This window comes from Globicephala melas, chromosome 15, assembly GCF_963455315.2.
Source record: "Globicephala melas chromosome 15, mGloMel1.2, whole genome shotgun sequence".
Taxonomy (NCBI): domain Eukaryota; kingdom Metazoa; phylum Chordata; class Mammalia; order Artiodactyla; family Delphinidae; genus Globicephala; species Globicephala melas.
Window position 1 is genome coordinate 61,506,593 of NC_083328.1, and position 20,415 is coordinate 61,527,007.

The following is a 20,415-nucleotide window of genomic DNA, read 5'->3' on the forward strand; positions in this document are numbered from 1 at the left end:
CTGGGAGAGAGCACCGAGAGCGGAACAGCCGTAGACGGCTGGCGCAGCGGGAGGGGAGCCTCGGACCAGAACAGCTGCCGCCGCTAGGACCCGGGCGGCGCGCGGTTGGGGCTGGGGGGCAGTTTCCTGGAGGGAACAGCCGGGGGATAGTGTGCAAGCCAGGACGGGAACCGCGAGGCGAGCATGGCTGCACCGCGGACGCGAGGGCTGGGGAGGGCTGCATCCAGGGGGACCGTGGTGCAGCAGCGGCTGCGGGGGGAGAGGGGCTGAGTGAGGGGTCCTGACCATTAAGAACTTGTATTGAGCGCCAACTGTGTGCCTCGCGCTCTGACATAGTGTCTTCAATTCAGACCAGGAAAGGATCGGCGCCACCTGTGTGCAAGGCCAGGCCTTGGACCGAAACCAGCAAAGACGGGGTGACTACTTTGTGCACCATTATGGGGTGCAGAGTATTATAAACCCAGACCAAGAAAGGATGGGTGCCAACGGTGTAGTTGGCCGGGACGCCAAGTTACCAGACCCAAACCAGCAAACACCGCACCGACTGGTTGTCCCATGCTCTGCGAGATCCTAGGATGTGAATGGTCCTCAGGCTCTGGGAATTGTGAGCTTTGGAGACAGGCAAACACTGAGAGCCTCCATGTGCACTTGCTAGGAGTTGGAAAGGAAGCCTCAGAGAATTCAGGGCCATGGCACAGAGTTGATGCTAGGGGGATACAGACCCAAGAATGCTCTTGGAGGGATGAGATGAGTATACACATAATTAGAGTGCAAACTGAAAGTAGGCTGGACTAGTGGTATGTGGCCGAGGCTTTGAGTCCTGCAACTCCCCAGGAGGTGTCAGCTGTGTCTCTTAACATCTTGGAGGATCAGCTCTCTCACCACGAAATGTGTAATCCTCCCCACATCTGGGAAGGTTAAGTTTCAGGAATACTCGTTGGTAAGGGATGTAGAAATTATAGAATTATAGAAAAGGTAAACAGTAAAGATAACCTCAGCTGGTGTTCAGTGCTGTGATGGGTGATGGATGTGGAAGGCCAGGGTCATTGGTGGCTCCCTCTGGGAGGCCAACAGGATGGTGTGAGGCCTGCTTTCTCTCTAGGTTCATGGACTTCCTCAGTGTTTGAGTTTTCACTACAAGAATGTGTTCCTGTATTGAGTGATGAAGAAGGTAAAGGAAAAATCAGTTCCCGGGACTGTGTGATGCGTGCTGGGCTAGGAGAAGGGCAGCAGAACTGTGGGGATCCAGAGGTGACCCAGGCAGTGGGGACTGCATTTGCAAAGCCCTGGTGGGGAGAGAGGTCTAGGATTCACAGAAGTTCATGTGAGCAGCTAGAGATGAGGCTTCTGAACTTTGTCTTGGCATCAGTGTGGAACTAAGAAAGGGTTTCCAGCAGGGGAGCTGCACAAGCTAACGTATGTTTATTATAAAGTTCACCCTGGCTGCTCTGAGAACAGACAGGAGGGGTCAGAGTGGCCGAGGGGAGGTGAGACCACTGCGGCTGTCCTGCTGGGAACTGATGGTGGCCTGGGCTCTGGGGACAGCTGTGGGGATGGAGGAAAAGTGGATCTGAGAGATATTTGGGAGACAGAGTAGGCTAGACTTGCTGAAGGACCGGAAATCAGGGTGTGAAGGGAGATAGGTTAAGGGAAGAATCCCTTAAGGTTAAGGGGTGCCTCAGGGGCTTTAGCTGGGTGGACAGTGGTGCCCTGTTCTTATTGATGAGGATTACTAGGAGAGGAACAAACTTAGGGGTGGGGAATGACACATTTGGTTTGAGTTTTACGTAGACAGTATTTTTTCCAAAGACAATTTCTTTAGAGCAGTTTTAGGTTTGCACAGTTGAGAGGAAGGTACAGAGTCTTTCTGTATGCCTTTGATCCTATGCATTCATGACCTCCCCTTTAATCAACATAACTCATCAGAGTGGTACATTTGTTACCAAGGATGAACCTGCATTGACACATCATAACCACGCGAAGTCCATAATTTATGTTAAGTTTCACTCTTGGTGGTGTACATTCTTTGGACAGTTGTATAATGACATATATCCATCATTGTAATATTATTGTACAGAGTATTTTCACTGCCCTAAAAATCCTCTGTGCTCTGCCTATTCATCCCTCCCCCCACCCCCGGCAACCACTAATCTTTTTATTGTCTCCATAGTTTTGACAGGCAGTATTTTTTATTTTATTAAAAGAAAAATAGTCATTGATTTATTTTGGCTGCACCGGGTTTTAGTTGCAGCATGCAGCATCTTAGTTGCAGCATGCATGTGGGATTTAGCTCCCCCGACCAGGGATTGAACCCGGGCCCCCCCGCATTGGGAGCGTGGAGTCCTACCCAGGCTGGACCACCAGGGAAGTGCCAATATATTTTTTAAAATAAATTTATTTATTTTATTTATTTATTTTTGACTGTGTTGGGTCTTCATTGCTGCGTGGGCTTTTTCTCCAGTTGCGGGGAGCGGGGGCTACTCTTCGTTGCGGTGCGCAGGCTTCTCATTGCGGTGGCTTCTCTTGTGGAGCATGAGCTCTAGGCACGCGGGCTTCAGTAGTTGGGGCTCGTGGGCTCTAGAGCGCAGGCTCAGTAGTCGTGGTGCACGGGCTTAGTCGCTCCGCGGCATGTGGGATCTTCTCGGACCAGGGCTCGAACCCGTGTCCCATGCATTGGCAGACGGATTCTTAACCACTGCGCCACCAGGGAAGCCCCCAATATTTTTTTTAAATTAAACTTTTTATTTTGACATACTTTTTTTTCCTGTAGATTCACGTGCAGTTGTAGAAATAATACAGAGAGATTCCATTTATCCTTTACTTAGTTTCCCACAATGTAACATCTTGTAAAACTATCCTATAGTCTTATAACCAGTCGACATACAGAACAGTTCTATCACTACAAGATGTTGCCCTTTTATGGCCCCACCCACCTCCTTCCCCTGCTCCCCATCCCTGACGTCCGCCAACCACGCTAATCTGTTCTCCATTTCTAAAATATTATCATTTCAAGAATGTCATGTAGGGCTTCCCTGGTGGCACAGTGGCTGAGAGTCTGCCTGCCAATGCAGGGGACACGGGTTCGAGCCCTGGTCTGGGAAGATCCCACATTAAATGGAGCAATTAGGCCCGTGAGCCACAACTACTGCGCCTGCGCGTCTGGAGCCTGTGCTCCGCAACAAGAGAGGCCGCGACAGTGAGAGGCCCCTGCTCGCCGCAACTAGAGAAAGCCCTCGCACAGAAACGAAGACCCAACACAGCCGAAAATAAATAAATAAATTTATAAAAAAGAATGTTGTGTAATTGGAATCATAAAGTATGTAACCTTAGAGATTGGCTTTTTTCACTCATTGTAATTCCCTGGAGATCCGTCCAAGTTGTTGCTTGTATCAACATGTTGCTCCTTTTTATTGCTGAGCAGCGCTCCGTGGTATGGATGCACTGTAGTTTGTTTAACTGTTCACCCACTGAAGGACATCTGACTTGTTTCCAGTTTTTTACTATTATGAATAAAAGTGCTATGAACATTCATGTACAGATTTGCACACAAATGCTGACATACAGTTTTGCATTAGATGATAGAAGATTTACTGAAGCTCCTTCTGGAGGAGCATGAACCCCAGGTTTGAAACTCCAGATATTAGGGAGAACTAAATGAGGGCAAGTGAGGATTCTCAGGGAGAGTGTAAGAGGGAGAGGAGAGAGCCAGATGAAAGGAAGCCTTCAAAAATAGAAACATTTAGGGGATGGACAGGAGAAGAGAGTAAAGGAGGCTGGGAAAGAGCGAGCAGAGAGGTAGGGGAAGACCCAGGAAGGGTGGCGCCCTGGAGCCCGAGAAGGGAGTGTTTCAAGAAAGAATGTCTGATGCTGCCAGGTGGTCTTTGGTGATTCTGGTGGAATGATGGGGGCTTAAGCCCCACTGGAGTGGCTGAAGGAGGACTGGGAGGTGGGCAGAGGAGATGGAGGGTGTAGCCAACTCTCATCAGACGCTTGATGTTGAAGGGAGGAGAGATGAGAACATGAGTTCGAGGGAGGCCATTCTAGAGAAACCTGAGTGTGTGTAGCCGCTGCTGGGAAAGAGTTGTGGGCACAGTGTGAGATGGGCCAGCTAGCGGAGAACGGCTTCTGAAGGAGCTGGAGGAGGTGGAGAGAAGGGCTGGCCACAGGAGGCACACAACCTGCACTGTGACGGGGAAAGTATGCATTCAGTTTGGCTGCAGGAGCTAATGGTTCTAGTTACCTTTCAGTTAGAAGCTGGGGCAGGTGTCCAGGTGAGAGGTTGGCTGTGAGGACAGAGAGAAGGAGGCGCCCTCTGGGTTATTGGGGAGGGAGGCAGTGTGCCTTGGTGGCCACTCAGATGTGAGGAGGCCTGTCTTCCAGCTGGTGACACGGCTGGACCGTGTACTACTGAGAACCTCAACAATGACAACTGGTTGGAAAACATGGACGTAGGCAGCTTCTCAAGAGTCCCCCCGACCACAGTCCAGATTACGCTGTTTATTGAGGAACTGAAAAAACAAGCACACATTGGAAAACAAGAGAAGCCCAAGTGCAAACAGATTTGTGGGATTTGTGGGGTGTGGATGGGGAAGACTTAGTAACATGATTTCCAGAGGGCTTGTTGCATTTCGGATTAGATTCAGCCATGAGTAAGAGAGAAGCCCAACCCAGCAGTGGCTTAAACAGGCTAGAAGTTTATTTCTCTAATGTGGGAGTCCAGAAAGAGGCAGTCTAGAGCTGTGACAGTGGCTGTGTTCTACAAGGTGCTCAGAGACCCAGAATCTTTCCAGTCTTTTGCCCTGTAGTGCCCTTGTCCTCATGATCTGGGATGGTGGCTAGAGTTCCCACCATCATCTTCTTGTTCTAGGAAGCAGGATGGAGGATCGGACAGAGAAGGGGGGTCACGTGCCAGGCAGCTTTTAAGAAAACTTCCTCAGAGCTCCCGTTGACCAGAACTTAGACATTCTCTAGCTGCAAGAGTGGCTGGGAGGTGTAATCTTTATTCTGGGGCCATGTTCCCAGCCAAAAATCTTGGGATCTATTGCAATAGAAGTTGGAGAGAAAGCATTTCAGTGCACAGACAGACATTTTTGCCGTGGGGGCCTTGCAATGGGTCTGGCTTGTAAGGGTGAAGTCAGGGCGGGATGCTGGGCCCACCTTCCAGAAAGCCTGCTTTTCTTTCTTCAGGAATGGACAATCAGACTGTCCTAGCTGTCCAGTCACTGTTGGATGGCCAAGGAGCAGTTTCTGATCCAACAGGCCAGAGCGTCAATGCACCCCCTGCTATCCAGCCACTGGGTGAGTATCTGCTCAGGTTCACCAGTGGGAAGGGTAAGTAGCTTCCTGTGAAAACAGGTGGGGCTGATGAGGGGGTGTGGGAGTGAACTGCCCACTGTGGTTCCCAGGTTGTCCTCTCACGTCTGAAGCCTCTCCCCTTCCTCCCAGCCTGGATCTTCAGGCTCAGACTTTTCTCTGCTTAGCTCTGAGGACAGTCTTTTTCAGTCACTTAGTGAATGTGGGGATCATGACAGAGAATGACTAGGAGCCCCGATGCTTAGCAATGCTTGTCCCTTTGACCCAAAGTCATTTCTCAGCTTCCCCTCTATGAGGCTAAGCATGAATCTGTCCAATTTACAGCCCAGGCCCTTGCGACACACAGAGGGCAACGAACTTCCTTTAGAGCCTGTGTGAGTCTAGGTGTTCATCCATTCATTCTACAAAGATTTTTGAGTACTTGGGAACCATGCTGGGGACAGAGAGACACACACCTGAGTTTGAATCCTTGTTCACATAGTTTGGCTCTGTGACCTTGGGCAAGTGAGTTAACCTCTCTGTGCCCTCAGTTTCCACATCTGTAAAATGGGGATAATAGTCCTACCTCATAGGAATCTTGTGAGGGTACTTGGGATTCGGTTTTAGCTGTTATAAATAAGAAATGCAAGTTTCTTGTAGTTTGTACAAGATTAAAGTTTATTTCTTTGTTGCGTAAGTCCTGATGACTCAGACCCCTTCTTTCATATGGCTCTGCTGCTCTCATCATGCGGTCCAAGATGGCTGCTCCAACCTCCCACTTTCACTTCCACACTCCAGCCAACAGGAAGGGAATAAAGAAGGAAGTAGAAGTCATACCCCTTCCTTTTAGGAGGAAGTTGTGTAGACAGTATACTTCTCTTCTCCTATTGGTCAGAATTCAGTCACATGACATGTCTAGCTGCAAAAAAGTCTGGGAAATATGGTCTTTAACTAGATGGCCGTGTTTCTCACTAAAATTTGTATTACATTTTAAGAAGGAAGAGTGAATATTGAATGACAATTAGACATTTCTGCCACAACATATCAAGAGCTTGGCACAGTGCATGACCTGTGGTGGGCCTTCAATAATGGATGGTGTTACTGTAGCTGATCATTGATTTAGTTTCTCATGCATTCAGCAGACATCCACTGAAGGCCTCCTATGTGCCCAGAAAATATTTTAGTTATGGTGATAAATAAGAGATATTTCCTTCCCTTAGGAAATATGGTGGTGATGGGAAAAATGTGATAAGAGAGGCTTGCCCAGAGGAAGGAACTGTGAACACTGCTTGAGGAGGGCTTCCTGGAGGAAGTGACATCTGAGCTGAACCTTGCAGAATGAGTTGTTCTGAGAGAGGCAGCTTGGCAGGGAGGACAGGGGATGCAAGGGCACTGAGGAGTGTGATCATGCAGCCCATTTGGGGACTGGTGAATAAATTCAGGCAGGATAAAGATTCTGAATGTCTCAACTTTTGAAGCGAACCCACCTTACGATTTCCTGATTTCTAATTTTTTGATTCCTGGGCGAACCTGGCTGGATATTCCTTCAGGTGCCAGCATGGTTTGAAAGCTCGTAGGAAGCACAGAGTTGATGCTTGACCCTCACGCGTTGAGTCATGGAATGCCGTTACTTTGCCTTTCTCATGGTCCAGCCACGGGCCTCCCGTTTCTCTCTGTGATGCCCCCTCCTTTTTTCTTGCTTGTTTTCGTTATTTCCCTCCCTCTGCTGCTCTGTGGGCATGACCCCTAGATGATGAGGATGTCTTTCTCTGCGGGAAGTGTAAGAAGCAGTTCAACTCACTGCCGGCGTTTATGACCCACAAGCGGGAACAGTGCCAGGGGAGTGCCCCACCCCTGGCCACAGTCTCCCTGGCTACCAACAGCATCTACACACCTTCGGCAGCACCCACAGCAGTCCAGCAGGCCCCGCCTCCTGCCAATCGCCAGGTATTTATCCATTCGTTTGTTCATTTATCTAGTCAAGCCTTTTTTGAGCACCCACTGTGTGTCAGGCACTGTGTGGGCACTGGGGGTACAGGGGTGGACAAACAGACCAGGTCACTGCCTTCATGGCATTGAGTGAGATAGATAGTACCCAAACAGATGTGTAGAGATGTACTTTTCCCAGGATAAGTGCAGAGAGATAAGGGATGTCAAGACAGGGATGGGAGCTTTTGCCCTTTTGTATGTGGGGCTCTGGGACGAGCTCTGTGAAGAGGTGACATTTGTGCAGAGACCTAGGGAGGTGAGAAATAGTCATGAAGCTACTTTGGGGAAGAGTATTCCAGGGGGCCGGATCAGCAAGTGCAAAGGTCCTGAGGCGGAAGCGTGCTGGCTTTATTCCAGGAACAGCAAGGAGGTGAGAGTGGCTAGAGCTGAGTGAGTGAGTGAGGAGGGTGAGAGGTGATAAGGTCAGAGAGGCAATAGGGGGATCCTGGCAAATCGTGTCGGTCTGTGGGCTTTTACTCTGCATGAGATGGGAACCATTGGAGGGTTTTGAGCAGAAGAGGGATATAGTCTGATTTACACTTTAACTAGGTCACTGTAGCTGCTGTAGGCAGTAGATTTTGATGGGAGTCAAGAGAGAAATCCAGGAGCCTGATTAGGGTGCTACTGTACAAATCCAGGCAGTGGGTAGTGGTGGCTTGACCAGGATAGTGGCAGTGGAGGTGGAGAGAAGGAGTGAGATTTTCAAAATATTTAGAAGGTGGAGCTGACAGAGCTTGTGGATGGATTGGATGTAGGGTGTGAGCTTAAGAGGAGTCAAGGATGACTAGAGTTGGAGTTGCCATTAACCGAAGTGGGGAAAACAACAAGGAGAAGGTTTGTGTGTGTGGGGGGGGTATCAGGAGTTCAGCTGCTCATGTTGAATTTGAGATGCCCATTGGACCTTTAAGTGGAGGCAGTGAAGATGCAGACAGATACACAAGTCTGGAGGTCACAGGGCAGGCTGTGGGTATCTGGAGAAGCTTGCAGAGTTCTCAGTCAGGAACACAGTTCTGGAGCAAAGACACTGTGGGTGGGAGCTCAGAGGGATTAAAGACTCCTCTAGGGAGGGTGGGAGGGAGGGAGATGCAAGAGGGAAGAGATATGGGAACATATGTATATGTATAACTGATTCACTTTGTTATAAAGCAGAAACTAACACATCATTGTAAAGCAATTATACCCCAATAAAGATGTTTTTTAAAAAAAAAAAATAGGGGGCTGGGCATGTCCCAGGATGCCAGGTCACGGGGTCAGGTTTCCCTCTGGCTTCCTCTTGTCTCCTTATTCCTCTAAAACATTATCTTCACCCATTGTATAGACATAATTCCTGCCATCAAGATAAAAGTGTTCACCTCCAGATCCATAGGACATGTACATTTTCAAGTTACCATAGACATCTTCTAACACAGAACAGTCGTTTTCTCACTCCTTGATTATGAGTTTTGTTAGTAGAAAATGTTCCTTCTCCCCCCACTCCCTTTTTTTTTTTTTTTTCAGTAGGAGAGAGGAAAATTCTTCCAGTCCTGGGCAAGGAAAAAACTTTAGAACACAATCCGTTGTTAATGGGCAGACACGAATCCCTCTGCCTAAGTGAGTTGGATGGACGTGAAAATGATTTCCCATTTTTCTTTTTTTTTTGTGGTACGCGGGCCTCTCACCGTTGTGGCCTCTCCCGTTGCGGAGCACAGGCTCCGGAAGCGCAGGCTCAGCGGCCATGGCTCACGGGCCCAGCCGCTCCGCGGCATGTGGGATCTTCCCGGACCGGGGCACGAATCCGTGTCCCCTGCATCGGCAGGCGGACTCTCAACCACTGCGCCACCAGGGAAGCCCTGATTTCCCATTTTTTGTCTCAGCCTAATGCATGTGACATTGTAAAAATACATGTCACTGCCTTTCCTGACCATGACATGGGGTGTGTCCCTAAACTGCCTGGGTTGTCCTTGCTTGGTTGAGGGCAAGGACATCCTGTTTGAGCAGGGACTCTGGGTTCAGGGGCCCAGTTGCTGCTGTCCCCAGGGGTCCTCCAGACAGATGACTTAGGAAGATGCCAGGAAAGAAAGGCAACAAATAAACAAAGCAAAACACGCTTTACATCTGCTGACAGGAATAGTCACTGCATGTTTGACACCCTCTTGTAAGGTCTGCCTTTCATCCTTGCTGTTAACCTGAGAGCATATAATTATACTTTCACATACTTACTTAAGTACGCACAGGAATTACATAGTAGTATCGTTTTAGATTTTTAAAGATGAGGATATATAATGTACATGTTATTGTATAATTTGATTTTCCATGCAATACCTCTTACTTGCTCTCTGTAGTATTCTATCCATGACTATATTGTATTTTTTGATGTATTCTCCTACTGATGGACATCAAGGTTATTTCCAGTTTTTCACTATTAGAAACAAGGCTGTGCAGAGTACTCTTTTTCTGTGGACTCCCTGTGGACAGGTGTGAGTGTTTCTCTAGGACAGAGGCCCAGAAGGATTGTTGCTGGGTCACAGGGTATATGCCTTACATGGAGGTGTGACTTATTCTCCTCGTTTGATAGACGAGGGAATGGAGGTTGAGAGAGGTGGAGTGACTTTCCCAGGGTCACATGGCAGGGAGCAGTAGCAGAAGTGGAAATAGAATCCAGGTCTGTGGGACTCCAGAACCCAGATCTTTTGCATCATGCCATCTGCTTCCTTCCACAGTCTCAGGCGTGTTCTTTCTCTCCCTTCCTCTCCCTTCCTCTCTGTCTCTCTCTCTCTCTCTCTCACTGTCCAGATCTCCACGTACATTACCGTGCCCCCATCCCCACTGATCCAGACCCTGGTGCAGGGGAACATCTTGGTAAGCGATGACGTGCTCATGTCTGCCATGTCGGCCTTCACGTCCCTGGACCAGCCCATGCCCCAGGGCCCCCCGCCTGTGCAGGTAAGAAGGTGGCCAGTTTCTCACGGGATCTTGATTCTAGGCTTGCATGTTGACTCCTGCAGATTCAGAATCTTGTAGAGAGAAGGGGGCTTGGCCCCAACTCTCCCTCAAGCTAAGGAGGCCTGTCAGCTTCCCCTTGGCCAGCCCTGCTGTGGGTGGGGAAGCTGCCGCATTCAGCTGGGACCCAGAACATGACTTTGGGGTTTCATAGCCACAGTCCAGTTGTTTTGACTCCTATTTTTATTCTTAACAGAAGTGTTCCATGTGCATTAGAAAAACACTAGAAAGTACACAATAGAAAAGTAAAAAAAAAAATTTTTTTTTTTTTAAATTATTCTCAACTGGAAAGTAGAGAGACATGGCAACTGACTGAATTTACAATTCTTGGCTGGATCCTGTATTGGGTGGGGTGTGGGGGAAGCGGTAAAGGCCTTATTGGGACACTTGGGGAGATTAGAATTTGGAGGAATCTGAATATTTTATTTTATTTATTAAAAAAAATATTTATTTGGTTGTGCTGGGTCTTTAGTTGCGGCAGGTGGGCTCCTTAGTTGAGGCTCACCAGCTCCTTAGTTGAAGCTCATGGGCTCCTAAGTTGTGGCAGGAGGGCTCCTTAGTTGTGGCATGTGAACTCTTAGTTGTGGCATGCATGTGGGATCTAGTTCCCTGACCAGGGATTGAACCCAGGCATCCTGCCCTGGGAGCACAGAGTCTTAACCACTGCGCCACCAGGGAAGTCCCGGAATCTGAATATTTTAGATAATAGTATTATATCAATATTCAATTTCCCGTGTATGATCATTGAATTGTGGTTATATAGGAGAATGCCCTTGTTCTTAGGAGATGCATCTGAGTACAGTTTTAAGGAATAAAGTGTCGTGATGTCTGTAACTAACTTTCAAGTGGCTTGACAAAGCACAAATATGTGTATGTGTGTGTACACACACACACACAGACATTGCTGCTGTAGCAAAATGGTAGCAACTGATGAATTAGATGAAGTATAAAGACTGTTCATTGTATTCTTTTTGCAACCTTTCTGTAGGTTTGAAACTTTACAGAATTAAAATTGGAAAATCAGGGAATTCCTTGGTGGTCCAGTGGTTAGGACTCCACGTTTCTACTGCCAAGGGCCCGGGTTCAATCCCTGGTTGGGGAACTAAAGTCCCACAAGCCAGACGGTGCTGCCAAAACAAAAAAAAGAAAAAATTGGGAAATCAGTCAATCAGTCAATCACCCTTACTCTCTCTACCCAAAGAAAACACTGCCAAAATTTTGGTGTCTGGCTTTCCTGACCTTCGAATGCACATAGAGGGACTTCACTGGCGTTCCAGTGGATAAGACTCCACGCTCCCAATGTAGGGGGCCCAGGTTTGATTCCTGGTCAGGGAACTAGATCCCACATGCATGCTGCAACTAAGAGTTCGCATGTCGGGATTCTCTGGTGGTGCAGTGGTTAAGAGTCCGCCTGCCAATGCAGGGGACGTGGGTATGAGCCCTGGTCTGGGAAGATCCCACATGCCTCGGAGCAACTAAGCCTGTGCACCACAACTCCTGAATCCCGTGCGCCCTAGAGCCAGTGCTCTGCAACAAGAGAAGCCACCCCAATGAGAAGCCTGTGCACCACAATGAAGAGTGACCCCCACTCGCCGCAACTAGAGAAAGCCCGCGTGCAGCAGTGAAGACCCAATGCAGTCAAGAATAAACAAACAAACAAATAAATAAATAAAAGTGTTTGCGTGCCACAGCTAAGGAGCCCATGTGCTGCAACTAAGGAGCTGGCAACCCACAACTAAGAAGCCCTCGAGCTGCAACTAAGAAACTTGCCTGCTGCAACTAAGGAGCCCGCCTGCCACAACTAAGACAGTGCAACCAAATAAATAAATATTTAAAAGAAAAGAAAAGAAAAGACTCAGATGTGTATGTTTTAAATATATTTATTTAAAAAGCTATTTCTGGGACTTCCCTGGTAGTGCAGGGGTTAAGAATCTGCCTGACAATGCAGGGGACATGGGTTCGAGCCCTGGTCCGGGAAGATCCCACATGCTGTGGAGCAACTAAACCCGTATGCCACAGCTACTGAGCCTGCTCTCTAGAGCCTGCAAGCTACAACTACTGAGCCCGTGTGCCACAACTACTGAAGCCTGTGCGCCTAGAGCCCACGCTCTGCAACAAGAGAAGCCACTGCAATGAGAAGCCCGCGCACCACAATGAAGAGTAGCCCCTGCTCACCACAACTAGAGAAAGCCTGCGCGCAGCAACAAAGACCCAATGCAGCCAGAAAAAAAAAAAAAGCTATTTCTGGGCTTCCCTGGTGGCGCAGTGGTTAAGGATCTGCCTAGCCAATGCAGGGGACACAGGTTTGAGCCCTGGTCCGGGAAGATTCCACATGCTGTGGATCAACTAAGCCCATGCGCCACAACTGCAGAGCCTGCGCCCTAGAGCCTGTGAGCCACAACTACTGAGCCCGTGTGCCACAACTACTGAGCCCACGCACCTAGAGCCCATGCTCCACAACAAGAGAAGCCACTGCAATGAGAAGCCCGTGCACTGCAACGAAAAGCGGCCCCCACTTGCCGCAACTAGAGAAAGCCCGTGCACAGCAACAAAAGACCCAAACGAGGCCAAAAATAAAAATTAAATTTAAAAAAATACGTACATATCTATATATAGACACACATCTATATAAATGGGTCAGGCTATATGCACTGTTGTGGAACTTGCTTTTCTTACTTTGCCTTTTGTATAACATCATTCTCTTTCTGTGCCTACAACTCTACATCAGTATTCCCAAAGTGTTCCTTAGAACAGTGGCTCCTTGGGATTTTCCAATAGAAAAAGGATCCCTGGTCAAAGCAGGCTGTGAGGGCGGCATTCTGCCTCTTCCCTTGCACTGTCCCTGGGTTCTTCCTGCAGTAAAGGAATACTTTTGATTTTGTCACCCCCAATTTTTCTCTAGACATATATGACTATGGAACCCAAGGAACAGCAATTAAGAGAGACACCCTTTAATGAAATATTGATCAGCACCATCACTTTTTTTTATTTTTATTTTTGTGGTATGCAGGCCTCTCACTGTTGTGGCCTCTCCCGTTGCAGAGCACAGGCTCCGGACGCACAGGCTCAGTGGCCATGGCTCACGGGTGCAGCCGCTCTGCGGCATGTGGTACCCTCCCGGACCGGGGCACGAACCCATGTCCCCTGCATCGGCAGGCGGACTCTCAACCACTGCGCCACCAGGGAAGCCCAGCACCATCACTTTAACAACCACAAAGGGTTCTGTTCCATTCCATGTGGATGGACCATCCTCTGTTTAGCCAGGCTTCCATGGAAGGACATTTAGGTCGTTGCCATTTTTTGCTGTTATAAAAACTACTGGAATACCATCCACGTATGGTTATCTTTGCCCACCTGCTTGGTTATTTTTGTAGAAAAAATAATTATTTTTGTAGAATCAATTTCTAGAAGTCATTGGCTGTGTTTCGGGGATCCATGCCACCAGCACATTTGGTGACTCTCTAGAAAGACTCCCAGAACTCAGGATGGTTGTGCTCATGGCTGTGGTTTATTAGGTAAAAGGATACACAGCAGGATCAGCAAGGGAAAAAGACCCAGCAGCTGAAGTCTGGAGAAAATTAACATTCTTCCAAGTCTCCAAAGTGTTCTCTCTCAGGGAAGTGGCGGGGCTGCACACAGTATGCATCTTCCTTCAGCAGAAAAGAGCGGCAACACGTGCACAGTGTTTCTGCCAGGGAAGCACACCTACGACTCTAAGGCCAGGGCTTTCATTGGGGATCGGTCACGCAGGCACCCAACCACAAACAAAAATTCCAGACCCCCATGTGGGAAGGAGGGGTTCACCATCAATCACACTGTTTGTGCGAACAGTCTAGCTGGGTTGTTGTAGGGTCAGTGCCCAGGTGGGCAAAATAGCCTTATCGACATAGGAAACCTTCTGCAAGGCACGTTCTCAAATGCCAGTTCAGAGTCAGTCTCTCAAGCAAGCCCTTCTAAAGACAACAACATTAGGCCTGCTCTGTGAGCTCATTTCTGCACAAGCTGGGCCATTTTTGCTGACTGTCATGGAGAAAAGGGATAGCAACGCCAGACTGATGGCTCCTCGAACTCTCCCATGACTTTGTTTCCATGCCCTCTCTCAGCCCCGTCCTCTGAGCTGCCTATGAGTGGCTGTTCTTTCCACATGGCTGGCTAAGGCAAATGTCCTTCCCCACTGATAAATCAGACAGCTGGTATCAAGAGGCTGTGACACTTTAATTTTCTCTTCTGATTTCAGAGTAGCCTGAACATGCATTCCGCGCCGAGCTACCTCACCCAGCCTCCACCTCCTCCTCCACCCCCTCCACCACTGCCTCCACCTCCACCCCCCCAGCCTCCACCACCCCCATCCCAGAGCCTGGGTCCCCCCGGGCGTCCCAACCCCGGCGGGAATGGCGTGGTGGAGGTGTATAGTGCCACAGCACCCCTGACTGGGAGTGGAACGGTGGAGATCCAGGCATTGGGAATGCAGCCCTACCCACCCTTGGAGGTGAGCAGACGCTGGGGCTTGGGGTGAAGGGGGAGAAACTGGTCATGGTCATCATGGGTAACCTGAACCTTTTCTGAACACCAGCTGTGTGCCAGACACTGCTAGAGATACCGTGGAGGGCAAAACCAGATCGAGCCATTACACGTGTAAATGTAAAATGCAAACCACGAGAAACTGGAATGAAGTAGAGGTTGTAGCAGAAATACAAGCTGCCCTCAGGGAATGCTCAGGACAGTCAAGAGAATACCTGCCTTTTGGGGAAAGGATTCCAAAAAATTACATATGTGAGTGTCTCATATTTTTTAACAAGCTAGGTGTATTGGTTAGCTATAGCCTTGTAAGAAATATCCACCAAACCTCAGTGGTATATAGGAAAAAGTGTTTATTCTTCTCACGTCTGCGGTGCTCAGCTTGGCAACTGCTGATCTTGGCTGGGTTCTCCCACATGTCTGGAGGTTGGCTGGATCCGCTGTTCTAGAACGGCCCGGTGTGGGATAAGTCTGGTGGGGTGACCCGGCTCTGCTGCATGCATCTTTCATTCTCCAGCAGTTTAGCCAGGCCTGTCCTCACCACAGTGGTGGACGTGCAGTAATGCAAGCAGAAATGCTCAAGACTTCTTGAGGCTTAGGCTTGTAGGTGATACAGTGTCACTTCCGTTGGTCAAAGCAGGTCACAAGGCCAGCTTAGATTTAAGAAGTAAGGAAATAGGTGCCACCTCTTGATGGGAAAAGCTGCAAGTCACACTGTAAAGGGCCTGGCTACTAGAAGAGGTGAAGAATTGAGGCCATTCAGTCAGTGTACAGGCATACCTTGTTTTATTGCACTTTGTAGATATTGTGCTTTTTTTTTTTACAAATTGAAGGTCTGTGGCAACCCTGTGTTAAGCAAGTCTATCAGTGCCATTTTTCCAACAGCATTTGCTCACTCCATGTCTCTGTGTCACATTTTGGTAATCCTTGCAATATTTCAACCTTTTTCATTATTATTATATTTGTCATGGTGATCTGTGATCTTTGATGTTATTACTATGACTCGCTGAAGGCATGGGTGATGGTTAGCATTTTTTAGCAATAAAGTCAAAAATTTTTTTAAATTAAGGTATATATATATATTTTTTAGATATAATGCTGTTGCATACTTAACAGGTCACAGGATAGTGTAAGCATAACTTTTATATGCACTGGGAAATCAAAATTTTTGTGTGACTTGCTTTATTGCGATATTCGCTTTATTGCAGTGGTCTGTAACTGAACCCACGATAACTCCGAGGTGTGCCTGTTGCATATGTACCATATTAATTCCCGGCTAAAGAGCTCTGAGCTACAAGCAGTCTACTCTCAAGGCACTAAGAGTTCAGAACCATGCCAGACGCCAGTGCTGGGGGGCATGGTTATGATAGAAAGAGACTACCTGCACTTGAGGTCGCATTATCTCAGACTCACTCTAGAATCCAGCCATATAGACATTCCATGTAAGGTAGCATTTATATGGAAAGAGAACTAGACCAGTGGGAAAATTCCTCCACCAGCCATGTGATGTTATAAGAGCCTGCAGGGGGATTTTCCCTAGCCTGGGAGAATAATGCAAAAGGACCTTGTTCAATTAAAAAAAAAAAAATTAAGTCAGTGAGATGCTGAGAGGACGATGGTGGTCTCATAGGCAGAGGGGGCCGGCATAGGGGTAGCTGCCATTGTTTATTTTCCATGTAGACGAGGGTGCTCTTTGAGGACAGAGCCTGAGTATTTTTTTTTTTTTTTTTGTGCGGTATGCGGGCCTCTCACTGTTGTGGCCTCTCCCGTTGCGGAGCACAGGCTCCGGACGCGCAGGCTCAGCAGCCATGGCTCACAGGCCCAGCCGCTCCACGGCATGTGGGATCTTCCCGGACCGGGGCACGAACCCGTATCCCCTGCATCGGCAGGTGGCCTGTCAACCACTGCGCCACCAGGGAAACCCCCTGAGTCATCTTTGATTTTGCATCCTTAGCACCTGGCAGAGTGCCTGGCCTGTGGTACACCTACAGTAGGTATCTGAAATAGGGTCCTCTGACCTCAGTTTCCTTTCCTCTAGAATGGGAACTCCCCTTGCAGAGCTGCGAGGATAATGAGAACTAACCCAGTGGCAGTCATGTAATTGCTCAGTAATGACTTGAACGATGAGTGAATTCATTCACTGTGACAAATATTTATTCAGTTGCATATTGGTCAGGAAAATTGAAACCACTCTAGGTATTTCTGGCAAAGGGATTTAATACAGGAAATTGGGTGCTTACAAAGCTGATGAAGGGCTGGAGGAGCAAAAGTCAGGGTTGTTGAGCACCACTCATTTTCAGGGTCGCTGGTGTTCCTTGGCCCTTAGAACCAGGACACTGCTGCTGTACCCAGAGGTGAGGAAACTGTAGGATTCTGTTGCTGAGGTTCCAGCTGCGCTGCTGCCCTTGGGGCTAGTGGTCAGGAGGGGAATGTAGGGTTCAGCCAGCCACTCCGAAACTCATGACTGCAAACCCACCTATCTCCCAGCACAGCTGCCGGAGAAGAATGGTTTCTACCTCCCTTCTGCCTTCCAAATCTCACGCAGATGCTTCTCATGGGCAGAACTTAATCTGTGTTCAGAACTGTGCTGGCAAGGATGCTTGGGAATGTGGTTCCCAGCTTCCCACCTTTACATTTCAGGAGAGAGCATGGGCAGGTGTAGGAATGGTTCCAAGGCCCGACAGACAAGACCCGGCAGAAGCACCTACTGGTGCCATATTAGATGCCCAATACGTACGTAAATGAATTCATTCATTCAACAAATATCTATTGAGTCCCCACCCTGAGCCAAGCATTGCTCTAGGCCTGGGAATAGAGGAAGAAACAAAAGCAAAGCAAAAGTCCCTGCCTTCACGAAACTAGGCAGACAATAGACAAGATAAGTAAGTAAAATGTACAATTTATTAGATAATGATATGTCTAAGGAGAAAAATAAAGCAGAGAAGGATAGGAAATGGAATTTTGGATAGGCTAGCCCAGGAAGACCAATGAATGCTGAATAGATGAGTGAGTAGATGAATTCTTCACACCCCAGTGTCATGATGTAAGCTTAGAGGTCACTGAGTTTGGGTGGCTCAGAATTCATTTGGTAATTTTCTTGCGGCTTCAGTGTCAATTCTTGGCCGAGGGATGTGTGCTGGTGTGGCATCAGGTGGAGTCGGTTAAGAAGTGGAGTTGCTGGTGAGGGCATAGACCCTTCTGACTTCCTAGTTCTCCTGTGCAAGCAAACTACTACTAATAATAATAATGGCAATCACAACAGCTAATGTTGATTGGGTGCTTACTATATGCCAGGCACTGTTTTAAGCTCCTTACTTGTTAACTCGTTTAATCCTCATAACCCCGTGAGAGGGGTGCTATGATTAGCCCCATTTTACAGATGTGGAAGCTGAGACAGAAGTTTAAAAGACTTGCCCAAGGTCAGTTAAATGTTAAGTGGCAGAGTCAGGATTTGAACCCAGGCAGCCTGGTTCCAAAGCTCCTTGTAGCCTGCTGGCATCATGAAGTTCTAAGGGGTCTTGGAAGTGACTGGGGTGACTGAGCAAGGTGGAAGAGTTAGGATGGTGATGTAGATTGGGGGTGGCTAAGATAAGCCAGGGACACAGTGAGGGTCCCACTGGCTGGGGCAGGTCTTCTCCTCCCTTCCCAGGGCACTCTCCCTGACTGTTCTGTACTTATAGGTGCCAAACCAGTGTGTGGAGGCTCCAGTATACCCCACCCCCCAGGTGTACAGCCCCGGCAAACAAGGATTCAAACCGAAAGGACCGAACCCTGCTGCCCCCATGACCAGCGCCACCAGGGGCGCAGTGGCCACCTTTGACTCTCCACCATCGCTGAAGACCCGACGGACCAAAGGTTCCAGTGGACTCCCAGAAGGTGGGCCCACAGCCTGCCATGGCATCTTTCCTCAGCGCGGGCCTATCCACAGGCTGCTTAGTTCCAGTCTTCCCTTTTGTGATAGTTAGGATTAAGTTTGGTTGCATGTAATGGAAAATCCAAAATAAGAGTGACTTCAAAATGATACAATTTTGTTGTTCTGTGCGAACTAAGTCCAGAGGCAGGCAATCTGGAGATCGTGTGCCTATATAATTACCATGTACCCACATTTCTTCTATCTTTCTGCTCTGCCATCCCTAGAACATGGGTTTTGTTCTCAGGGTGCCTCATCATGTAAAATGGCTGCTGGAGATCCAGTCATCAATTTCATATTCCAGGAAGTAAGAAGGATAAAAGAGGCATCTCCCACTCCCAGACGTTCTGCATGATGCTTTTGCTTACATCTCATTGGTCAACACTTAGTCACTTGACCATATCTAGTTGCAAAGGAAGCTGGGAAATGTCTCTTTTGCTAGGAACATTGATGTTCCCATTATGTAGGGGATTTATGAAGAAAGAAGAAGGGGTGAGTGGTTAATAGGCAGACAAGCAGTGATGTCTGCCACCCCTTTGGAGATGGTAAGCATGGGGTTAGGGGCAATGTCAAAAAGTGGTGGTAGTGGGGAAAGGCAGAGGAATTCAGAATTTTTCAGGGGGTTTCAGTCAACCTTCCTTCCTTTCACAAACGTGTTGAGCATCTGTGTGCTAGGCTTGGTGTCAAAAACTGGAAATCTAGGGACTTGCCTGGTGGTCCCGTGGCTAAGACTCCACACTCCCAATGCAGGGGGACTGGGTTCCACCCCTGCTCAGGGAACTAGATCCCACATGTCACAACTACGAGTTCGCATTCTGCACCTAAAGATCCCAAATGCCACAAAGAAGATCCCGCATGCCACACCTAAGACCTGGTGCAGCCAAGTAAATAAATAAATATTAAAACAAACAAACTGGAAATCTAGCATCTTGGGTCATGATTTCCTTACCCTTAATTATTCACAGTGTAATGGGAGAGACAGGGAATAAATAAATATTTATGGGTCACCCTAGGAAGGAGATTAACAGAGTACTATGAGAGTACTGGGGAGAGGCTGGAAAATGATGCTGCCTATATGTCTGGGATGAGAAGGAAACAGTCTTGTGACTATCTGAGGGACAAGCATTTTAGGGAAGGGGGAACAGCAGGTGCAAAGGCCCTGAGGTGGGACCATGTTTAAAGTCTTTCAAGGTTAGCAAGGAGTCCGCTGCAGCTGGATGGTAAGAATGATGAGGTTGGAAGGAAGTAGAGGATGCAGAGCCCCATAGGCCACAGCAGAGAGGTTGAATTTTATCCTAGGGCAGAAGGGAGCCTTTGAGGGGTTTGCGCTACTCTCCCAGCCAGAGCGTGTCCTGGGCTTTTCTCCCCCAGGCACTGTGAGAGACTCACCTGTGCTTCTTCCCCTGCCTGTCCATGGGTGTAGACCTCCCAGGGTCTGAGCTGTCTGGCCCCAAGTCCAGGGGGTAGAGTGGCTGGAAGCTGCCCTTGGCACCTTCAGTTCTGTCCTCAGGCTCACCATCCCCTTCTTCCCTCTTTGTCTTTTTTTTTTTGTCAGCTGCAGGGAAGCCAAAGGCTCAGAAACTCAAGTGCTCGTATTGTGACAAGTCATTCACCAAAAACTTCGACCTGCAGCAGCACATCCGAAGGTACCCAGGCACGGTGTGGCAGGCGTTTCCTGGGGGGAGGTAGGCTGAGGGATTCACATGGAAGCGATGCTCCTTTCTCAG

At 48.4% G+C, this 20,415-nt stretch overlaps 1 protein-coding gene across 3 annotated transcripts in view; it reads left to right on the forward strand.

Moving 5' to 3' along the window:
- The window catches only part of ZNF341 (zinc finger protein 341), a 42,844-nt gene that overhangs the window by 444 nt on the left and 21,985 nt on the right, over window positions 1–20,415 (forward strand). The window contains exons 2-7 of one of the 3 annotated variants that reach the window (XM_030830896.2): window positions 5,188–5,298; window positions 7,043–7,239; window positions 10,054–10,203; window positions 14,498–14,749; window positions 18,459–18,654; window positions 20,244–20,334. In XM_030830896.2, the coding sequence (XP_030686756.2) occupies window positions 5,188–5,298; window positions 7,043–7,239; window positions 10,054–10,203; window positions 14,498–14,749; window positions 18,459–18,654; window positions 20,244–20,334 (997 nt within the window). The remainder of the gene's footprint in view (window positions 1–5,187; window positions 5,299–7,042; window positions 7,240–10,053; window positions 10,204–14,497; window positions 14,750–18,458; window positions 18,655–20,243; window positions 20,335–20,415) is intronic. The other 2 variants (XM_060285817.1, XM_070043799.1) reach the window with 2 other exon arrangements.